This window comes from Eumetopias jubatus, unplaced genomic scaffold, assembly GCF_037043125.1.
Source record: "Eumetopias jubatus isolate StellerSeaLion01/CBP00866 unplaced genomic scaffold, mEumJub1_p1.0 scaffold_1, whole genome shotgun sequence".
In the NCBI taxonomy this organism is placed as follows: Eukaryota; Metazoa; Chordata; class Mammalia; order Carnivora; family Otariidae; genus Eumetopias; species Eumetopias jubatus.
This window is the reverse complement of record NW_028274807.1, coordinates 153,753,069-153,775,829: the sequence shown is the minus strand read 5'-3', so window position 1 is coordinate 153,775,829 and position 22,761 is coordinate 153,753,069. Positions and strand designations below refer to the sequence as shown.

Here is a 22,761-nt window from a genome sequence, read left to right as displayed (position 1 = left end):
ATTTAGGAAAGAATAGTTAAGAGAATTAAAAAAGAAATCAAGAGAATTAAAAAAAGAAATTGCCAGACACAGCTTGGCCAATCCCTCGAAAGTTGATAAAGTTAAAAACCCTCCAATGAATGCCAAGTAAAGAATCTACTTGGGATTTGAGAACAGTGACCCCAATGTCAACCAAAGAAGTTGAAAAAGCAGTGGAGATTTGTGTTTCACTTCTGTTAAAAAGCAAAACAAACCGAACACTGCTCTAATCATGGCTGTGGCACCACAGGCCGAGTGTGGACTTCAGCGGGAACTCTGGGCTGCTACTTCACCGAGTTGGACGGTGGTGCCCTCAGAGGCAGCCCCGCTGCCTTGAACTGGAACTCGGGATCCCTCCAGGCCTGAATGTTAGACAAGGCTTTCTTATATTTGATTGTGGCAAAGCCTCTTATGTTACTGGATGTTCTTTTAATTATCTTTTTTTTTTTTTGAAACACAAGGTATGTTTGGGAAACACTGGCCTAAAACAACCGTAATCATTGTTAATTTTAGATGCTTGTATAAAGTAATACTTTTTCTTTTCTTTTTTTTTTTAAAGATTTTATTTATTTGAGAGAGAGAGAATGAGAGAGAGAGCACGAGAGTGGTGAGGGTCAGAGGGAGAAGCGGACTCCATGCTGAGCAAGGAGCCCGATGTGGGACTCGATCCCGGGACTCCAGGATCATGACCTGAGCTGAAGGCAGTCGCTCAACCAACTGAGCCACCCAGGCGCCCAAAGTAATACTTTTTCTTAAAGACAAAAATAATTAAACATCAACAGAATTATTCCTCAGAGTATGATCTCCCAATTCTAAGCACTGCACATTATAAACAAAGACCACCTAAAGGCAAGAGTAAGTAATTATTTTTGGAGATTATAGGTATATACCCAAAGGATGAATGAAAAAACAAATGTTCTAATGTTATGCAGAGTATTTGTGGTTCTGAATAAAATTTCTAGCAGAGCATCATACAGAGATTCAAAGAAAGCTGCATCTCACTCAACCTCCATAAAAGGAAAGAGAGGTGCTTTAGCCAATTTTAGAATGATAATGACACTAATACTGAAGAGGCATAAAACTCAGGTGGTCAGAATTGTTATCTATTTAAATTGCATTCCTTGAAGCAGATTTATCATGCTGACTAAACTTATTTTTGTGGGTCTTCTTCCTGAGGACTCATCTTGTTTTGGGGACTAATATGTGAAAACATGCTCCAGTCAGGCCTAGCAGTGGACACTAGACAGTGCAAAGTTTCTGCCTCCTGATACTCAGTACAGCAAATGCTACTTCCCTTAATCCTTGAGGTACAACAAGGGAAAGGAACTACCAAATTAATGTTTCAGTCCGTTGCTCTGTCTAGATAATACATCCCACTGGGGGAGTAAAGAGCAGCAATATGTACCACAAACTAATTGAAAACCTCCAAACAAAATGACCCTGGGACACACAGGGGAAGTCACACTTACTTAAGCGATCCTGACAGCTTGGGCTGCTGAAGAAGTTTATCTGCGTGATTCAAAGCCATAAGGTTATCACCCAAAGCCAGAGCCACGTAAGCACTACAGGCAAGTATGGAGCATCTGGAACACAAAAGGGAAGGGTTGAAAAACCTGAGTTACAAAATTGACAATGGTTGTATTTGTTATTAAATACGAAAGAACGCCCTAATTATAGCTGTGACAATCTGGACACCAGGAAAGAAGAGAGAGGAAATCACAACAGTAATGGTAAGAATTAGGATGATGTATAAAACTACCATCTGAGGCACAGTGTGGCTATCTATCCAAACCATCTTTAGCTTCCATCCAACTGACACCCATCTCCAACAAAATAACCAAAAGGAGTTACAATATTTAGCCTGTAAAAAAATATGTAGTTAATGGCCTAGTGAGAATTTACTTCCCATAGAATATTTAACATCCTAGAAATAAAGCTCCAGAAGCAGATTACTATTCTTTCAAACTCATTTTGCCGAGAAACACAATTAACTCACTAAAAAATCCATTTAGCTTACTGTAAAGTGTTCTTCTCTGAACCTGTTAAGTCTATAGTTCTTGCTAAGCAACAATATCAAGAGTAACTAAAAGAATTTCATTCATACACATACTATTACCCTAAATGAATATTCAAGAAAGAAATCAGGCTGAGTAAATACACGTGAAGATAAGAAAATTTAAGTTACATTGACTTTGCTAAGTTACGTTGGAAAGCAAATTTGTTTGGTTTTCTACTTAACGGGCAGCTCATTTAAAACAGGTCTAGCTAAAGACTTGACACTAATAGATCACTTGAATGTTAAACAACTGCTCCAAAAAGCAATCTTAAAATAAACCCCTGTCAAATAGAAATGAGGTCTGAACGGCCAACCGCAAATGACCCAACTTAGATCCAGGGTTTTGAGTTATGTTTACAAATTACAGTACATATGTGTATCATTAAGTGCATTTGGGCTGTAATTTCAGTCTAAGGAAGAATGCAACCCCCACAGCCCTGTAGTTTTCTAATAATCTGAAATCCTTAATTAGAAATGGCCCTTCTAAAAGTGCCACAGCTGGGCAAATCAGACAAACAGAAGTAGTTTGCTGTTTCTTCTTCACCGAATGAGTTCTGGTTGTTGGAACCTTGGAAAATTACCCCACTAAAGGCAAAGTAGTCCCCTCAGCTCCTCACAACACAGAAAAGTAGACTGGTCCCAGAGGAGACAAAAGGAAATTGAGATTTATGTCCTTAGGCTACAATGGTAGGGGCTGAAAGAGTGCCTAATGTCATCCTTTGTTTTAAGAAGATAGAGATTGAAATCCAAAGTCATTAAATATATTCTCTAGCTTGGAGTGTGTGATTAGAGTTAGGACTAACATTCAACACCATGGACTCCTAATTCACTGCCCTTCCCATCCTATCATATTGCTTCACTATCGGTTCACAAGATCACCTGAAAATAAAGTAGAAAGAAAAGATTATGTTATGATTTCCTCAATGCATTCGTAACTATGCATACAAATGTAGGTACTTAAGCCTGTCTCTTTAAAAGGGAAGAAAACAGAATGTAATCCAAACTTTAAATTTTTTTTAAAGATTTTATTTATTTGAGAGAGAGTGTAAGCAAGAGACCCGACAAGCAGGGGAAGCAGCAGAGAGAGAGGGACAAGCAGACTCCCCACTGAGCAGGGAGCCTGCCATGGGGCTGATCTCAGGACCCCGAGATCATAACCTGAGTGGAAAGCAGCCACCTAATCGACTGAGCCACCCAGGCGCCCCTCCAAAGTTTAAATTTTCTTACTGAGCACATAATTTAAAATTTGAACCCTGTTCACATAAGACAATAAGTGCAGGCAAGTAATGTCCTACTCAAAGGGATTTTTTTTTTTAAAGATTTTATTTATTTATTTGACAGAGAGATAGAGCCAGAGAGCACAAGCAGAGGAAATGGCAGAGGGAGAGGGAGAAGCAGGCTCTGCACTGAGCAGGGAGCCCAATGCGGTACTCGATCCCAGGACCCTGGGATCATGACCTGAGCCGAAGGCAGACGCTCAACCATCTGAGCCACCCAGGAGCCCTCAAAGGGATTTTTTTTGACAAGCTTACTGTCAATATCCCTATGTTTCCAAGAGTTGTCTTTACCAGCCAGGTTGTCCTGTGGCCACAGCCCCTGGGGGGCATCCTCTCTCTGATGGAAGAAGCAAGGGCCCAAAGAAGGGAGGCAATGGCTAGTTATCTTCCCCGTGCAGTAGCTCCTCAGTGCTTAGCTCTGTGTCGTGAGATTAGGGTGACTTAATTTCCTCTTTTGGCTTATTTGTACTATTTTATTTATTTTTTAATTTTTTTAAAGATTTTATTTATTTGACAAAGAGAGACACAGCGAGAGAGGGAACACAACCAGGGGGAGTGGGAGAGGGAGAAGCAGGCTTCCTGAGGAGCAGGGAGCCGAATGCAGGGCTCGATCCCAGGACCCTGGGACCATGACCTGAGCCGAAGGCAGATGCTTAACAACTGAGCCACCCAGGTGCCCCTGTACTATTTTAAAATGGCAATGAACACAAATTCATCAGCCAGGTATGTACTGCTTAGGAAGAAAAGAACTTTTAAGGCCTAAGTCTCCAGAGGCCCAAGAAAACCTTCAGCTCAGGGCCTATATGAATGAAAATCACTAAGTTGAATATCCATTTTCGTCTGTGACTTGGCCAAAGATCAGACATAAGCCCCTTAAAAGCAGAAGCCAACCATCTTTTGTTTCCTGCACTAACACTGGAGCAATTCCTCAACATCTACACAGTAGGTGTTTAACAGATAATCACTGAAGACCACAGCTTTCAACATTTTTTGACTTACTGCTCCAGGCACGCAGACCTCCACCTGTCTTGTTGGCAGGCTGCCTCACTGATGAAGCCACCTCCTTCCCAGCTCCCACAGACAGGAGAGTCTTCCTGCATGCTTTGGGGCCTAGCGTCTAGGACAGCCACACCTCAGGCAGGCTTGCTGGGAAAAGCCTGCCCTGGCTTCTCCCGACAGTAGGGGGCTATTACTGCTCCAGCCCACTGTCAAGCCCACTTTGGGTCCAGAAATCAGTCATGTAAGATTGCAGCAGGTTTCTGCTGCCCAGGAAGTCCATACTGCAGTTATGTACCAGGTAAAAATCTGGTTTCCTCAACTTTTACCCTTTTCCCCCAGAAGATATCCTATCAAATCACAACAGGGTAGAAGATTCTACTAATAATCTTTCTTTTCAAAAAAACTTAAATATGTCAAGCAGAACTCTGTGGCTGGCATTCTGATCAAGAGCTGTCAGGATTAAGCAAGTTTCATTGCTTGCACAAAACTAAAACTAACATTTATGGCCCCTCTTCCCTTAATGCCTCACACTCTATCCCAATCTCTCATCCTCACTCATCCTCCTTTTCCTCTAGGAAACAATACTCTACTCTGCATAATTCCTATAGAGTGGTAACACCAGAAACACATACAGCTCTATCTACTAAGCCCCTAGAGAAATCACTTTACTTTTGAGAGTTGCTACTTAAAATACTGAACCCCCCGCCCCCCACTTCCCCGAGTCACTGTCCAATCTGCTTTACCAACCACACAGTGGATCTGACAGTTCATCAGACTGGAAGAACTATACCTCAAGGGAAGAGACACACTAGCTTTCCATCCTCTACCCCCAGTCTACACCCCCCCCCAATTGGAGGATCTGACATAACCCCACACTTTCTCCTCTATATGTGGGAGGAACTTGCTCTAGGTCCACAGAATGCCAACCCTTGGAAAGGAAAGAACAGAAAAGAAACAAGAAAAGAAATGGGGGTAGGGACTTTCCTTAAAGCATCAAATTACAGCAACAAGGCATATACTGGGCATTAAAAATCTGTCAAGCCACATATTCTGTGAGTTTAATGAATCTAAACCAAATGTCTGAAATAGTTTAACCCTTATTAAAAGAGGCCAGAATGGGGGTAAATCTAGTCAGTCACCATGTGTCAAAGGAAATTATAAAGAGATCTTACAGCAAACAAGTTTGAAAAATTGACCCAAAAAATCCAATAAAGAATTTCTTCCAGGGGAGATGCCTGGGTGGCTCAGTCAGTTGGGCGTCTGCCTTCGGCTCAAGTCATAGTCCCAGGGTCCTGGGTTTGAGCCCCACAACGAGAGGCTAGATGGGGAGCCTGCTTTTCTCTCTCTCTCTCTCAAATAAGTAAATAAAATCTTCTTTTTTTTTAAAGATTTTTATTTATTTATTTGACAGAGAGAGGGAACACAAGCAGGGGGAGTAGGACAGGGAGAAGCAGGCTTCCCGCGGAGCAGGGAGCCCGATGCGGGGCTCAATCCCAGGACACTGGGATCATGACCTGAGCTGAAGGGAGACGCTTCACGACTTGAGCCACCCAGGCGCCTAAATAAATAAAATCTTAAAGAAAGAAAAAGAATTTCTTCCAAGCTGAATAGATTATATAATTTCAAAAAAATAATCAGGCGCCTGGCTGGCTCCGTTGGTACAGCACTCGACTCTTGATCTCAGGGTTGTGAGTTTGAGCCCTACGGTGGGCATGGAGCCTACTTTAAAAAAAAAAGTCTTTCAAGCTATTTCCATTATCCGTGATAATTTTGAAAATGTTAAACTTGTCAACTTTCAAATCTTAAAAGAAAATTTTTAAGTTTTTCACTTCCTGTGTTTTGTAAACATTTTGCTTTTCTAGTAACAGTTCTGTACAAAAAGCTTACTGACAAACACACCCCAAATCCAAAACAAATAGAAGCCAACACAAAAAAGCTGAACAAAGTTTTTTCAACCAAATCTAGCATCTCAAAGGACCTAGCCCTAGCCTAGGCAGGAAATAAAATTCATAAAGTCACAGACACAGCATTTTATATACAGACGGGACCTGATGATCATCCGACCCAATTCATTTACTTGACAGAAAAGTAAGACCTACAGGGGTTAAAGGATTTGTCCAATGTCAGCAGTGGCCATATGGGGCTTCCACAGAATGGCAGACCATTGAAGAATTACTTGAGCCCTGCCCATATGAACACTGCTGATAATGTGAAGGAAATGTCACATATGCAGGTTCCTTCTTTGGCAGAATTGATTATAGATGGATACATTTCAACAGGACTACACATTCAGTTGTAAGAGCAATAGGAGATTCAAAAGATTTTCAGCCATAATTTTGTTTTAGGTATGTCTCATGAGCTATAATATAACCACTAGGCCAAAACCAAAAGAAACTGGATTCCTTAAGTACACTAGAACTGCCTATATTTATGTCATCAGCCATTTGTTTGATTCATCTTCTCTCAAACACTGGGTCATGGGAGGTCCCCTTTAACTGAATGGGATATCATCACTGAGTGTTACATCAAATTCTAAATGAACTAATTAAAGTTTTATAATTTATACTTGTAGAACAACTTAACTGGGCTTAATTAAATGTGACCTGAACACTTCCTTTTATCCATTTTGGGGCCTCTTATTAAAAAAAAAAAAAAAGACAAATTGAAATTTCATTTTTATTCTTTTATTTTTTAAGATTTTATTTATTTGACAGAGACACAGCAAGAAAGGGAATACAAGCAGAGGAAGCGGGAGAGGGAGCCCGATGTGGGGCTCGATCCCAAGACCCTGGGATCATGACCTGAGCTGAAGGCAGAAGCTTAATGACTGAGCCACCCAGGTGCCCCTCATTTTTATTCTATATGCTGTGATTTTAATTTCTCATACAAACATTTCCCATGTGGGCCCCCAAATTACTTCCTGCCCTTTTCCAGTTCTGTTACACTGTTTTCCAAGTTCTAGAGCAGTTCCATTTGTAGTTTCAGAAATTAAAAATCACAATCTCAGAATGAATAACAAAGATGTCCTATAATAGGCAACATGTAAGAATCAGTACATATACCTAAGCTGGTTATTAAACCACTGTGCAACAATGAAATGTTAATATGTGACTAATTAGGCCTATGAACTTATTTCTTTCCTGTTAATAAGGTACTAGTATGCGAAAGAATTAAGTTGAGCACTTACTTCATATCATATATAAAAATTAACTGAAAAACAGATAAAAGACCTAAATGTAACAGGTAAAACTATAAAACTCTTAGAAGAAGGGCACCTGGGTGGCTCAGTCGTTGAGCGTCTGCCTTCAGCTCAGGTCATGATCCCAGGGTCCTGGGATCGAGTCCCACATTGGGTTCCCTGCTCAGCGGGAAGCCTGCTTCTCCCTCTCCCACTCCCCCTGCTTGTGTTCCTGCTCTCGCTGTCTCTGTCAAATAAATAAAATCTTAAAAAAAAACAACCTCTTAGAAGAAAACATGGGGTAAACCTTTATGTCTTTGAATTTGGCAAAGGATTCTTAGGACACGAAAGGCATGGTCAATAAAAGAAAAAAGTGGGCGCCTGGGTGGCTCAGTTGGTTAAGCGACTGCCTTCGGCTCAGGTCATGATCCTGGAGTCCCGGGATCGAGTCCCACATCGGGCTCCCTGCTCAGCGGGGAGTCTGCTTCTCCCTCTGACCCTCCCCCCTCTCATGTGCTCTCTCTCTCTCTCTCATTCTCGCTCTCTCAAATAAATAAATAAAATCTTTAAAAAAATAAAAAAATAAAAAAAAAATAAAAGAAAAAAGTAACGGGCGCCTCGGTGGCTGAATGAGTTGGCTGTCTGGCTCTTGGTTTCGGCTCAGGTCATGATCTCAGGGTCCTGGAAATGAACCCATGTCAGGCTCTGTGCTCAGTTGGGGAGTCTGCTTGATTTCTCTCCCTCTCCCTCTGAACCGCCCCCCCATCTCACACTCTCTAAAATAAACCTCTAAAAATAAAAAAAAAGAGGGTGCTTGGGTGGCTCAGTCGTTAGGTCAGGTCATGGTCCCAGGGTCCAGGGATCAAGCCCCGCATCGGGCTCCCTGCTCCGCAGGAAGCCTGCTTCTCCCTCTCCCACTCCCCTGCTTGTGTTCCCTCTCTCGTTGTGTCTCTGTCAAATAAATAAATAAATCTTAAAAAGAAAAAAGAAAAAAAACAGGTAAGTTGAATTTCATCAAGATGAAAAACTTTTACTTCAATTTTGTTTAACCTCAATTAAAATTAAAAACTTTTGTGATTCAAAGGCTACCTTCAAAAAAGTGAGAAGATAACCCATAGAATAGGAAAAAATATTTGTAAATCATGTATTTGATAAGGGTCTTATGTCTAGAATGTATAAAGAACTCTTACAACTCAATAGTAAAAGGGTAATAACCCAATTAAAAAATAAGCAGAGGATTTGAATAAACATTTCTCCAAAGAAGATATATGAATGCCCAATAAGCACATGAAAAGAAACTCAACATCATTAATCTTCAGGAAAATGTAAATCAAAGTAAGAAGAGATACCACTTCACACCTACCACAATGTATAATCCAAAAAGATGGGCAATAACAAATGCTGGTGAGGATGTGAACAAACTGGAATACTCACACACTGCTGGTGGGATTATAAAATAGTACAGCCATTTTAGAAAACAGTTTGGCAATTCCTCAAATGATTAAACAGAATTACTGTATGACCCAGCAATTCTACTTCTAGGTATATACCCAGGAAATATAAAAACATATGACTGCACAAACATTAGTACACAAATGTATATCAGCATTATTCATAATAGTGTAAAGAAAAAAACAATCAAAGGGTGTCTGGCCGGCTCAGTCAGTAAAACATGTGACTCTTGATCTCAGGGGTTTAAGTTCAAGCCCCACACTGGGTATGGAGATTACATTTAAAAAAAAACCTTAAAAAAATAAAAATTTTTAATTTTTTAAAAAAATTTTATTTATTTGAGAGAGAGAGCAAGCATGCACGCACAAACAGGGAATCAGCAGGCACAGGGAGAAGCAGACACCCCACTGAGCAGGGAGCCCGATGCAGGACTGAATCCCAGGACTCTGGGATCATGACCTGAGCTGAAGGCAGACAATTTAACTGACTGAGCCACCCAGGCGTCCCGAAAATTTTTTTTAAAAAAAGGCAAATAATCCAAATGTCTATCAATGAATGAAAGGATAAACAAAATGTGGTATATCCATATGATGAAATATTATTCAGCAATTAAAAACAAGTATGATACATGCTACAACTTGGGTAAACCTTGAAAACATTATCCTAAGTGAAAAAGGGCAGTCATAAAAGCCCACAACATTGATTCCATTCATATGAAAGTCCAGAACAGAAAAATCTATAGAGCTAAAAAGTAAATTAGAGCTGGGGAGTAGACTGGAGCAAAGGATGACAGCTAAAGGGTGCATGGTTTCTTTTTAAGGTGATGAAAATTTTTGTTTTTTTTTTTTAAGATTTATTTATTTGACAGAGAGAGACACAGCGAGAGAGGGAACACAAGCAGGAGGAGTGGGAGAGGGACAAGCAGAATCCCCTGCTGAGCAGGGAGTCCGATGCAGGGCTCTATCTCAGGATCCTGGGACCATGACCTGAGCTGAAGGCAAGCGCTTAACCGACTGAGCCACCCAGGTGCCCCTTGTATCTACTTTCTAAGATTCATTTTTAAAGACAAAAGTTTTTCTGAAGAGATAGCTAAAATACATGGCATGTGAGAACACTGGCATAGTAACAATATTACACATTTGTAGAAACCATGTATCAGCAAACACTTCCAACACAGTTCTAAAAACTCAGAGCAGGGGTGCCTGGGTGGCTCAGTACCTTAAGCAGTTAAGAGTCTGACTCTTGCTTTGGTCTCAGGTCATGATCTCATGGATCATGAGATTCTGCCTGGCACTGGGCTATGCACTCAGCAGGGAGTCTGCCCCTCCCCCCATTCGAGCACAAGTGCACGCTCTCTCATATAAATCTTTTTTTTTTAATATTTTATTCATTGGGGCGCCTGGATAGTTGTCATTAAGTGTCTGCCTTTGGCTCAGGTCATGATCCCAGGGTCCTGGAATTGAACCCCGCATTGGGTTCCCTGCTCCGTGGGAAGCCTGCTTCTCCCTCTCCTACTCCCCCTGCTTGTGTTCCCTCTCTCGCTGTCAAATAAATAAATAAAATCTTAAAAAAAAATGTGATTAATTACATTTAAAAAAATTAATATTTTATTCATTTATTTGACAGAGAGCACAAGCAGGGGGAGCAGGAGAGGGAGAGGGAGAAGCAGGCTCCCCACTGAGCAGGAAGGCCAACGTGGGGCTCAATCCCAGGACCCCGGGATCATGACCCCAGCTGAAGGCAGATGCTCAACCAACTGAACCACCCAGGTGCCCCTCAATAAATAAATCTTTTTAAAGATTAAAAATAAAAACTCAGCAGCACTGTCCAATAGAAATATAATTGGAGCTGTAAGTATAATTTTAAATTTTTTCTTTTTTTTAAAAGATTTTATTTATTTATTTGAGAGAGAGAGACAATGAGAGAGGAAACACAGGCAGGGGGAGTAGGAGAGGGAGAAGGAGGCTTCCCGCAGAGCAGGAAGCCCAACATGGGGTTTGTTCCTGGGACCCTGGGATCATGACTTGAGCCGAAGGCAGATACTCAACAACTGAGCCACCTAGGTGCCTCTAATTTTAAATTTTCTCATAAACACATTAAAGTAAAAGAATCAGGTGAAATTATTTAGTTTTAACATATTTAAAATAATCTACTATATCTATCATTTCAACATATAATCAATATAAAAAATTACTGATACATTTTACATTGTTTTTGGTTTTAAGTTTTGAAATCCCTCGTTGTACCATACACTTAAACAGTGCACCTTTCATGTGCTTAGCAGTGACCTGGTAAGTGGCTCTGGTACTGGATACTGCAACCTTAGGGTCTAAGGAATACATGCTAACTACAAATAGGGGTTTTTTGTTGTTGTTGTTGTTGTTAAGAAAGCAAATTTTTCATGTCCTGCCACCTCGTAAGTGATATATAAGGGAAACTGACCATGTATCAGTCATTAGTGGTTAAATTATATTTCCCAAAAGAATATATTATTTTAGTTTTTTATTTGAGAGAGAACAAGAGAGAGAGGGAGAGAGAGCACAGAGGAAGAAGTAGACTCCTGCTGAGCAGAGTCCAATGTGGGGCTCGATCGCAGGACCCTGAGATCATGACCTGAGCCAAAGGCAGATGTTTAAATGAGTGAGCCACCTAGGCACCCCTCAAAAGAATATATTTAGAATTATATTAATTTTTGTAAAATTTCAAACTACCTTAAAAATTTTAATTTTTTTTTACTATCTCTACACCCAACATGGGGCTCAAACTCACAACCCCAAGATCAAGAGTCACATGCTCTACTGACTGAGCCACTGAGTCCAACACCTTAAAATTTTAATGAGATATAATTTATATACACTAAAATGCATTACTTGAAGTGTACAGTTTGATGAGTTTGAATATATATATGTAACCACTAGTCCAGTTAAGATACAGAACATTTCTATCACTGCAGATTCTTCCAGTCAATTCCTCCCAACCACTGCTGATTTCTATTAACATAAATTAGTTTGTAGTTTTGCCTGTCATATAAATGGCATAAATGGAATCATACTGTAGATACCTTACACTGCATATAAGAAACACAAAATGTTTTGAGAATCATTCATATTGACTTGTGCATCAATAATTTGTTGCTTTTTATAACTGAAAAGTATTCCAGTGTATATGGTGGATTATAATTTAGTTATCTGTTCTCTTATTAATGGTTACTGGACTATTTCTAGTTTTTCTCTATCATGAGTAAAATTGCTATGATTTATTGTATGTACAAGTTTTCATTTATCTTGGGTATGTACCTAGAAATAGAATCATCTTTTCTTTGAAAATTTTAAGTCATAGCATTCATTTAAGGCTGTAGAATGTGTGTGTATATATGTGTGTGCTTTCCTAACTGAATGAAACTGATGGCTTTGCAGAGCTCGGAATGATTCAGGAACTGAACAATACTCTAACAGTGTTCACCTGTTCATCTGAGCCTCACAATTAAACTGCTTAGTTGATTTCTGAGACATTTCCTGATGTGGGGTAAATTTCTGTTTTAATTGTGAGAATATTTTTCTGAAATCTATCTTAATTCTAATATAGAACCTCACAATTGCTTCACGTGTCATCTGTCTTCAAAAAACATTCTTGAAACTTGGTTAGAATGAATATTTTTTGGAACCCATCTTCATTTATATACAAATGAAAAAAATGAAAGTACTCAAGAGGCTGTGAACCCATACCAAAGGAAGTGGCCATTATAACACTCATGATAATTCACTGCATATTAGTTATGCTGGAAATAGGAAATGAGGTGTCTTGGGTATTATAGGGCACAAGGGGTCATATATAATAGTCCATAAAAACTAAACTATACACTAGTCACACACACATTTCCAATCACATAAAAGAATTCAGGTCAGAAAAAGATGAAATCTCTAAGAATTCCATGATCTTAACAGAAAACCAATGTACTCAGTCTCCTTCCTTCTATAGAAGACAGCTGGCTCCTGCCACAGAACTGCCCTTTAACACGCCCAACTGCATTATGAGCTTTTATAGCTTTGAAAATTACGACACAAATCTTTTACGACTCCTTTCCTGCACCATTTGTCTCCACATTACCATTACTACTGTCTTGCATAGCAGTTCTTTTTATAAATCTACCCTAAGGCTCCTTCCCTCTTATTCCATTTCCTTTCTCCCATCTGCTCCATAAGAAAAATGTTAATATATACCAGCAAACCCATCTTTACCTCACTTTATGATGATGGAATTCCCAATGGAGACCCTTTGCCCCTTTCCACAAAAATAGGGAAGTAATTTTATTTTCTCTGAAAATCATCAATCCTCCTACTAGGGCACATGGAAAGCAAAGAGTTGTGCCTTGAAGGGTACAAAATTCAGAGAGGAAGTATGCCACTCTGCACATACCCTTCTCTTTAATGCCACTTTCAGAAGGCAAAATTAATTTACACAACTCTGCAGCTGTTCAACCATTAGAGAATAATATACTTGTTAAATTGCATAAAGCCATCCTAAGATTAGTACTCAAATAAATTTGTAAAAATTAAAATCAAATTTAAAATTTGTTTAAAATACCTTACTCATTAAGGATTCTCCTTAAAAACTGTGTACAATGATACTCACTGCAGCATTATTTGTAACATAAAGACAAACATTATAAACAACTAAATATAAAGGAATGATAAAGTATGTCATATCCATATAATACAATTCTATGCACCTATTAGAAAGAAAGAAACAGAGCTTTGTACCAATGCAGAGCAATCTCTAAAGATACATTGTCAAATGGGAAAAGTAGGGTATGGAACAAGATGGGGACACTATCCAATTGCTAGTGTAAAAATTACCATATATACATATGCTGGCACAGGAATGAGAAATCTCACTGGAAGGACATACAAGAAACCTGTAACTGGTCACCCCTCAGGGAAGATCTTAGAAACAGAGGACTGGGTTGGGCCAAATTTTACTTATACTATCCAACTTTTTTTTCTTTTTAAGATTTTAAGTAATCTATACACCTTAACATGGGGCTCAATCTACAAAACCCTGAAATCAAGAGTCGCACATTCTTTGACTGAGCCAGCCAGGCACCCCTACACTATATAACTTTTTGTACTAAGATTTTTATCACACACAATAACCTATTAAAAATAGATGAACCTCTGACCCTCCCCCCTCTCATGTGCTCTCTCTCTCTCTCTTTCTGTCTCAAATAAAATCTTTAAAAAAAAAAATAGATGAACCCCTTAGATAAATATAAAATCCAGGTGGATCCATAAAGAAATACATCTCTAGAAAACATGAGGAACACTGGGGGAAAACAGTACATTTTTTTTGGCAAATCAAAGCATTGTCCCAAATATTGTCCTGGCTGAGCACTACAATCCACCTCTTTCCCATGAGCTCATTTTTACCAAATAAAGATTAGCTTTACTTAATTTGCATTGTTTTTATAAATTTCCATTCAGGACAAAAATCTAGCATGGTTTTAGTTGTATGGTTGAAATTTGACTGTTTTTTAAAAAATTAAATTTTACGGGTGCCTGGGTGGCTCAGTTGTTAAGCATCTGCCTTCGGCTCAGGTCATGATCCCAGGGTCCTGGGATGGAGCCCTGCGTCGGGCTCCCTGCTTGGTGGGAAGCCTGATTCTCCCTCTCCTACTCCCCCTGCTTGTGTTCCCTCTCTCACTGTGCCTCTCTCTGTCAAATAAATAAAATCTTTTTTTAAAGATTTTATTTATTTATTCAAGAGAGAGAGAATGAGAGATAGAGAGCACAAGAGGGAAGAGGGTCAGAGGGAGAAGCAGACTCCCCGCTGAGCAGGGAGCCCGATGTGGGACTCGATCCCGGGACTCCAGGATCATGACCTGAGCCGAAGGCAGTTGCTTAACCAACTGAGCCACCCAGGCGCCCATAAATAAAATCTTTAAAAAATAAATAAAAAATAAATAAAAGTTCAATTTTATTTCACTCAATGGCAACATTCTTCTGTATATTTTGTTATCACTGTTGTTTCACTGGTAATTTGTTTTTTTGGGTTTTTTTTTTAAAGATTTATTTATTTATTTGAGAGAGAGAGAGAAAGAGCATGCACACACCTGTGCGCACGAGGTGGTTGGGCGGGGTGGAGGGAGATGGAGAGAAGCTCCATGCTGAGTGTGGAGCCCAACATGGGGCTCGATCCCACGACCCTAAGATTATGACCTGAACTGAAATCAAGAGTTGGGACACTTGGGTGCGTGGGTGGCTCAGTTGGTTAAGCGACTGCCTTCGGCTCAGGTCATGATCCTGGAGTCCCGGGATCGAGTCCCGCATCGGGCTCCCTGCTGAGCAGGGAGTCGGCTTCTCCCTCTGACCCTCCTCCCTCTCATGCTCTCTCTCATTCTCTCTAATAAATAACTAAAATATTAAAAAAAAAAAAAAAGAGAGTTGGACACTTAACCGACTGAGCCACAGAGGCACCGCTGCACTGGTAATTTGTTACAGTACTTTTATTTCCTTGCTATCTTATGACTCATCTGAAAATTCAAGAAATTTTAATATAAAGATTACTGAAGAAAACATTTATTACTTTTTAAAAAAATTTTTTAAAAAGATTTTATTTATTTGACAGGGAGAGACACAGTGAGAGAGGGAACACAAGCAGGGGGATTGGGAGAGGGAGAAGAAGACTCCCCACTGAACAAGGAGCCCAATGCAAGGCTCAATCCCAGGACCCTGGGATCATGACCTGAGCCAAAGGCAGCCACTTAACTGACTGAGCCACCCAGGTGCCCCACTTTTTATTTTTTTTTAAAAGATTTTATTTATTTCAGAAAGAGAGAAACAGACAGCAAGAGAGCACGAGCAGGGAGAGAGGGAGAAGCAGGCTCCCCCCACTGAGCAGGGAGCCCAATGCAGGGTTCCACCCCAGGACCCCGGGATCATGACCCAAGTTGAAGGCAGATGCTCAACTGACTGAGCCACCCAGGTGCCCCCAAAAAACATTTAATTAACCTTGTCAAGTTTCAAAAAACCAAAACTCTACATTCAAAATCTTAAATGACCAACTCATTTCTAACTAAATGTGAGATTTAATCCTCCATATAATCAGAGGATTAATTCTTTCCTCAACATAATAAAACCCGGGACAGAGAGGGCATGAATGCAAAGTGGGAATTTATGGTACACTTCAACAGAATAAAATAAAGAAATAAAAAGTTGTTGTCTAGGTGAGAATGGTGCGTGGAGCCCTGTGCTCATGGACAGCAATGCCCTGGCATGAACATGCTGATCTGACAGAGTACGATCAGAAAAGCGCACATCCTGGGGACATCTGGGTGGCTCAGTCGGTTAAGTGCCTGACTCTTGATTTTGGCTCAGGTCATGATCTTGGGGTTGTGGGACTGGGCCCTATGTCAGCCTCCGTACTTGGTGTGGAGTCTGCTTGAGATTCTCTCTCCCTCTGCCTCTGCCCCTCCCCCTGCTCTCTCTCTATCTCTCACACACATACATACACACATTCTCTCTCTCTTTCAAAATAAATTAATAAAAATCTTTAAAAAAAAAGGGCACATCTTTATTTAAATGGAAAAAAAAGAAGAGAGAGAAAAGGACACATCCTGCTGGCCAATATTCCTCCAAAAACACTAGGTATGCAAGGAGGAGCTTCACTAACATTAATGAAATAGCTTCCTTTTTAAAGAGTTAGAAAAAACAGATATCCAATAAGAAAATAAAAAACATCAGTTATTCCACCATTCAGGGATAACCACCATGAAGGTTTTGATATAGATCCAATTTTTTCATGCAAATAAACCTATACATTTTATAAAAATGTAATTTTAAACTGTTTAGACATAAAATCTTAACATTTTATAGTTCTATTGCATGCTTTATTTGAAAGTTAAATGAAGTTAATCAAATGGACTATACTATGAAAAAAAATTACACACAGTAAAGATAGATCCCGACCTTATTCATTTCTATAAAATACATTCTAGATGAAACAGGAATTTATATTGGTGGTTGTGACAGTGCTAGAACACATAGGTGAATTATTCTCTCATCCTTGGAGGCAAGAAGGCCTTTCTACACATTACACGAATACTTATGGAATTCTGTTTTACAACTAAAATCATAAATCTCAGAAATGATAAAAGGCCAATTTCTGTAACATACAAGAACTCTTACAAAAAGGATGAAAAACCAGATATGAAAATGGTAAATTCTATAAACAGGAGGTTCACAGAAAAAGAAATACAAGCCATCAGTTAACCTTGGCATCAGATTGAGCACCTTGAGCAGACTGAACAAAATGTAAAATTTTAAAATGAGGTCATTTTTTACTTCTCAGGGTAATAAAATATCACACGAAAAAAAGAGACACCCCAAATCTCACGACCTAATAACTAAGATACAAATTAATACCATTTTGTCTTAAGTGTTTGCCATCTTTTTTTTTCTTTAAATATTTATTTATTTGAGTGAGAGAGTGAGAGCAAGCGTGCAAGCTGGGGGAGGGGCAAAGGGAGAGGGAGACAGAAGCAGACTCCCCACTGAGCGTGGAGCCCCATGTGAGGTTTGATCCTACAATCCTAAGATCAGACTTGAGCTGAAATCAAGAGTCGGACACTCAACCAACTGAGCCACCCATATGCTCCTCGCCATCTGCTTTTGAAGGCAGTGTTTTTTCCTCTATCTCTAATTCCTCTGTACCTTTCACAAGGCTAGCACTGTTTGTCAGAAAAAAATGGGAATAAATGAAATGTTTTCCAAAAGTAATCCATCAATTGACAATGCTACGAGCAACATATATATGTTTAAATGTACTTCTGTCACTCTTTTGCAATAGGCAAAACATAAGAAATCATGGTTCTTAAAAAAATAAAATAAAAAAATAGTAATAATAAAAGAAATAATGGCTTTTTTTTCGTTTTAATTTTCAGTTCTATTATTGAAATCATTCTTAAAAGTAATGCTATATCATTCAGCCTAACTCCAAAAATAATATGAAGAAATTATGGTCAGGGCGCCTGGGTGGCTCAGTCATTAAGCATCTGCCTTCGGCTGAGGTCATGGTCCCAGGGTCCTGGGATTGAGCCCCACATGGGGCTCCCTGCTCCACGGGAGGCCTGCTTCTCCCTCTCCCACTCCCCCTGCTTGTGTTTCCTCTCTCGCTGTGTCACTCTCTGTCAAATAAATAAATAAAATCTTAAAAAAAAAAAAGAAATTATGGTCAAAATATATCAAATTTGTTGAAAGATAAATTTATAGACTTAAAGTCAGCGAACTCCAAGGCAAGAGTAAAAATGAAGAAAATCACACTCAGACTCATCATAGTCTAATTGGTGAAAAACAGAGACAATCTATAGATAGAAAAATGGCACCTCAGTACAATGACTATAAACTTCTAATCAGAAATAACAGAAGTTGAAGTTAATGCAGTGACCTCTTCAAAGAGCTGACTGAAAGGAAAACCAAACTCTACCAATCTAGAGTTCTGTTTTCAGTGAAAATATCCTAAGAATGAAGATGAAATAAAGACAATTGTAGATTTAAACAGATAAAAAAACCCAAAACCCTAGGAAAATTAAGACCTGTATTGTAAGAAATGTTGAAGGAAGAGCCTCAGAATGAAGGGAAATGATATCTTATGGAAACTAGCATCAGTCAGAAGTGGTAATTATGTGGCTAAATGTAAAAGATGGCCTTTTTTCTTTTAGGATTTTATTTTTAAGTAATCTCTACACCCAACGTGGGGCTCAAACTCACAACCCCAAGATCAAGGGTTGTATGCTCCACCAAGTCAGCCAGCCGGGCAAGCAAGAAGCAAATATTCTTAACAAAATACTAAAAATTTGAATCCAACAATTTATAAGAAAAGATAATACACTGTGACTAGCGGGGTTTATCACAAGATTGAAAGGTTGGTTTAACATTTGACATTCCATCAATATAATTCATAACATTAACAAAATAAAGATTAAAAATAACGTGCAATAGATGCTATACTAATTTTTTTTTTTAAGATTTTATTTATTTATTTGAGAGAGAGAGAATGAGAGATAGAGAGCATGAGAGGGAAGAGGGTCAGAGGGAGAAGCAGACTCCCTGCTGAGCAGGGAGCCCGATGCGGGACTCGATCCCAGGACTCCAGGATCATGACCTGAGCCGAAGGCAGTCGCTTAACCAACTGAGCCACCCAGGCGCTCAATGCTATACTAATTTTTGTTTTAAAGATTTTATTTATTTATCTGACAAAGAGAGACACAAAGAGAGAGGGAACACAAGCAGGGGGTAGCGGGAGAAGGAGAAGCAGGCCTCCCGCCGAGCAGGGAGCCAAATGCAGAGATCAATCTCAGGATCCTGGGACCATGACCTGAGCCCAAGGCAGAAGCTTAAGGACTGAGCCACCCAGGCACCCCTAATTTTGTTTAGATACTCACTTTAAGTTTTCTAATTCCTGTTTTCTCAATGGAGAAGAAGGTGGAGCTGGAATGAATTTATCTCCATCATGGCTTTTACTGCTAAAATAAAGACAGACTCTAAATTATGAAGAGCAAATAAACAATTAAATATAAAATTGTTTCCCTACCCCCACTCCCATGCAATTTTTTATCCCAAAAATATACAAGAGCCAAAAACAACAAATGCAAAATGCTTAACCACTGTGCTAAAGCTATACTGTATTTCACTTTCTTCCCTCAAGTACACGGTGCTGTTTTTTAAAAATTTCTAATTGTAAACAATATCTCTACAAAGGAAATCACTCCTGTATTTTCACACATTTCTTGGTGTTCTGATTGCTTTTTATCAACTACAGTAAAACATAATCCCAATGGAGGAAAAAACAAAAAAAAACCCACAATTTTGTTTCATATTTTCTTTAATACATGTATTTCTATCATAATCAAGAAAAAAACGCTGGGATGAAAGACTTGAATTTAAAGGTGCCATGTGTAAAAACAACTTTATATATAATGGTGTTTTATTATTACGAAAAGCTCTCTTAATTTCTAGAGACTGGTTAATATTTAAGTTATACTAAAAAACTAGAAATTAATAGAAATATTCTGGAGGTTAATAGTTTATGGTATGTTAAGAGAAAAGGCATAGGTTAAGAAAAAAGGAGAAGTTTTAGGATTTAAGTATTTATTTTAATAAACATAAAAACAAAATGCTATCTCTGAGAGAGCAACAGGATTTCTTCACAACTATTCCTCCTATGAAAAGTTGTTTCTTTCTACTTTTCTTAGGTTCTCTCCTCAGTCTTCACAGTATTTCTCTCTTCCAGAAATACTTAACATTCATACTTTCCTTTCTTATTATTCAAAACAGGGGATTTAGGAAAAATTCGGGCTTGAGATTTTAGGAATCATCTAAAGGCCAAAGAGGCTTACTAATGAAGTCCTGAGGGGTTTCACCAAAGAGGGCCAAAAGGATTACAAAAGGATCAGAATACCTGCAAGTTTCACTGCTTTCACTGCTCTCCGTGTTCCCACCTAATTGATTACTATTTTTAGACCCATTTTCCTGCTTCGGATCTTGCTGTTCTTCGGGTAACAGCAACAAGGCATTTCTGAGACAAATGGCTGCAAACTCCATACTGGCTACAGGAATGGCTGAAGACTGTCCATCACTTAAAAAACGAAAACAAATTAGCTAAGTAAATAACTTAAAAATAAATAAGGCTTTTCTATTATCAGGAATAAAACCAATATAATTGGAAATGAAAATTTGCTGACAGGTAGAAATTTGAAAATAAGCAGTTATAAGAGAATCGTAAAGAACCTAAATCCTAAATATTACACACAAAAATTTTAAAAGTATGAATAATACATAGCAAGTATACACATCATACAAGATGTATCTCTAGGAATGGGACTAAGGATGGAAACCAACTTGAAGGTTATCTGCAATGTCCTTGTTAATGTAACAGAAGAGTTATAGACAAGGAAAATTATAGCGAGGGCCAGGGCAAGTATAATAAGAATTGAAAAGAAAGAAGATTTTCACATCTGAGCCTTGTTTTGGTTGATCCTTGCTTTTGAAAATGCTTTATTTGTAAATTTGTCTTACAATTTTTTTGAGATTTTATATAACTTTCTATTGGTTCAAAAGGTGAAAAGTAGTAATAATTTTGAAATTGTAGGAAAATGATCCTTTATCTTAAATCTTAAAAAAAAATCTGCATTACAGTTGAAATAAATTAAGACCAAATATTGTGTGCCAGTTACTATTTTGAAACTTTGGGAGAACTTTTATTTATTTTTTAAAAAAGATTTTATTTCTTTATTTAATTGACAGAGAGAGAGAGACAGCGAGAGAGGGAACACAAGCAGGGGGAGTGGGAGAGGGAGAAGCAGGCTTCCCGCTGAGCAGGGAGCCCGATGCAGGGTTGGATACCAGGACCCCGGGATCACGACCTGAGCTGAAGGCAGTCGCTTAACCAACTGAGCCACCCAGGTGCCCCTGGGTTAACTTTTAAATGGTAGTGGAACATTTTTATTTTTTGGAAAAGAAAAAATACAATTTTCTTTTTTCTTTCTTTCTTTCTTTTTTTTTTTTTTTACAAAGCCTACTACTTTAGAAATAATAGCAACTCCAAATTGGGATCTTTATACAAGATAAAGATGTTCATACTTAAAAGTTAATCAACTGAAGGTTTACATATGACAGCTTTATAATGCTTTGGTTACTTTATGTATTAGTACTTTTCTCTCTAAATATTAAGAATTAGCTTTAGGGACTATAAGAAAATACCTAAATAAAAAGCATCAGTGATAAATTATATAAAAAAAGAAACATCAAGATGCCCTCTTCTGGACGTTTTGAATAATGGTATTAAATAGACCAGGGTCTCAGGCCATCAACAGTTTCAGCACAAATGTAATTAAGTGAAATCTTATGTCAGATAATATTCACTGTGAACCTATACATAGGGATCTATTTGTTGAAGTAGCAATAAAACCTAGTTACAAAATGATTTCTCCTATAAAGTTATGTCTTAAAAATATTTTTATAAATAACATTATGTGAAATATTAAATATCTACAGTTTCTCTTTGCAAAATACTTACTTATATACAGTATTCTGTATGGACTGTGATGCCAGAACTATTTTACGATGATAGCCTTGACCCACAATAGACTGTACAATTCCTTTCTTACTCGGAAGGCCTTTAGTTTCTTGTTCAGCAGTCTACAAAATACAAATAATTTCTAATTAACTTAATGCAATTATAAGATAGGATGTGAAAAATGATCTAATACTTTTCCGGTTACTCCAAGGAAGTTCCTAAGATCCACTGATGTGGAGCGAAATATGCTCCATATTGAAGAGTAGTTAAGTTAGTTAGTACATGGAGTGGGAAGTCTGTGATGGATGCTGTACTTTTATATGAACTTTGAGGTAATTCTAAGGAAAAAAGGCAATTCAAGAATGACTCAAACATTTATTTAGAATGATTTATTTAGAACATTCTACATCCTAGGGACCATGACGCATATTACAGGCACTTTGACATCAGATTAAGGAAACATATAGAGCCCCAAAAACTCATGAAAAAGGGAAGCAGCTCTACTTTCTAAAACACATATCTTGTGCTTCTTCATTGAAAGCATTAAATTGTCAACAACTTATAAACTCGGACAAGCTATATGTTAAAATTTACATGGGCACAATTCTTGCCTTCTAGAAAATTAAAACCCTAAAGCCCTGTAAAACATTACACTGAAAAGAGTAAAAGCTACTTACATATATATAGTATTTTAGGATATTTCACTAAGA

General features: G+C 38.4%; 1 protein-coding gene across 5 annotated transcripts in view; it reads right to left on the bottom strand.

Moving 5' to 3' along the window:
- The window catches only part of CNOT10 (CCR4-NOT transcription complex subunit 10), a 77,637-nt gene that overhangs the window by 8,599 nt on the left and 46,277 nt on the right, over nucleotides 1-22,761 (bottom strand). For 4 of the 5 annotated variants that reach the window (XM_028107143.2, XM_028107139.2, XM_028107142.2 and 1 more), the window contains exons 11-14: nucleotides 22,052-22,173; nucleotides 20,435-20,611; nucleotides 19,419-19,499; nucleotides 1,488-1,601 (exon numbers count right to left, since the gene is read on the bottom strand). In XM_028107143.2, the coding sequence (XP_027962944.1) occupies nucleotides 1,488-1,601; nucleotides 19,419-19,499; nucleotides 20,435-20,611; nucleotides 22,052-22,173 (494 nt within the window). The remainder of the gene's footprint in view (nucleotides 1-1,487; nucleotides 1,602-19,418; nucleotides 19,500-20,434; nucleotides 20,612-22,051; nucleotides 22,174-22,761) is intronic. The other variant, XM_028107141.2, reaches the window with a different exon arrangement.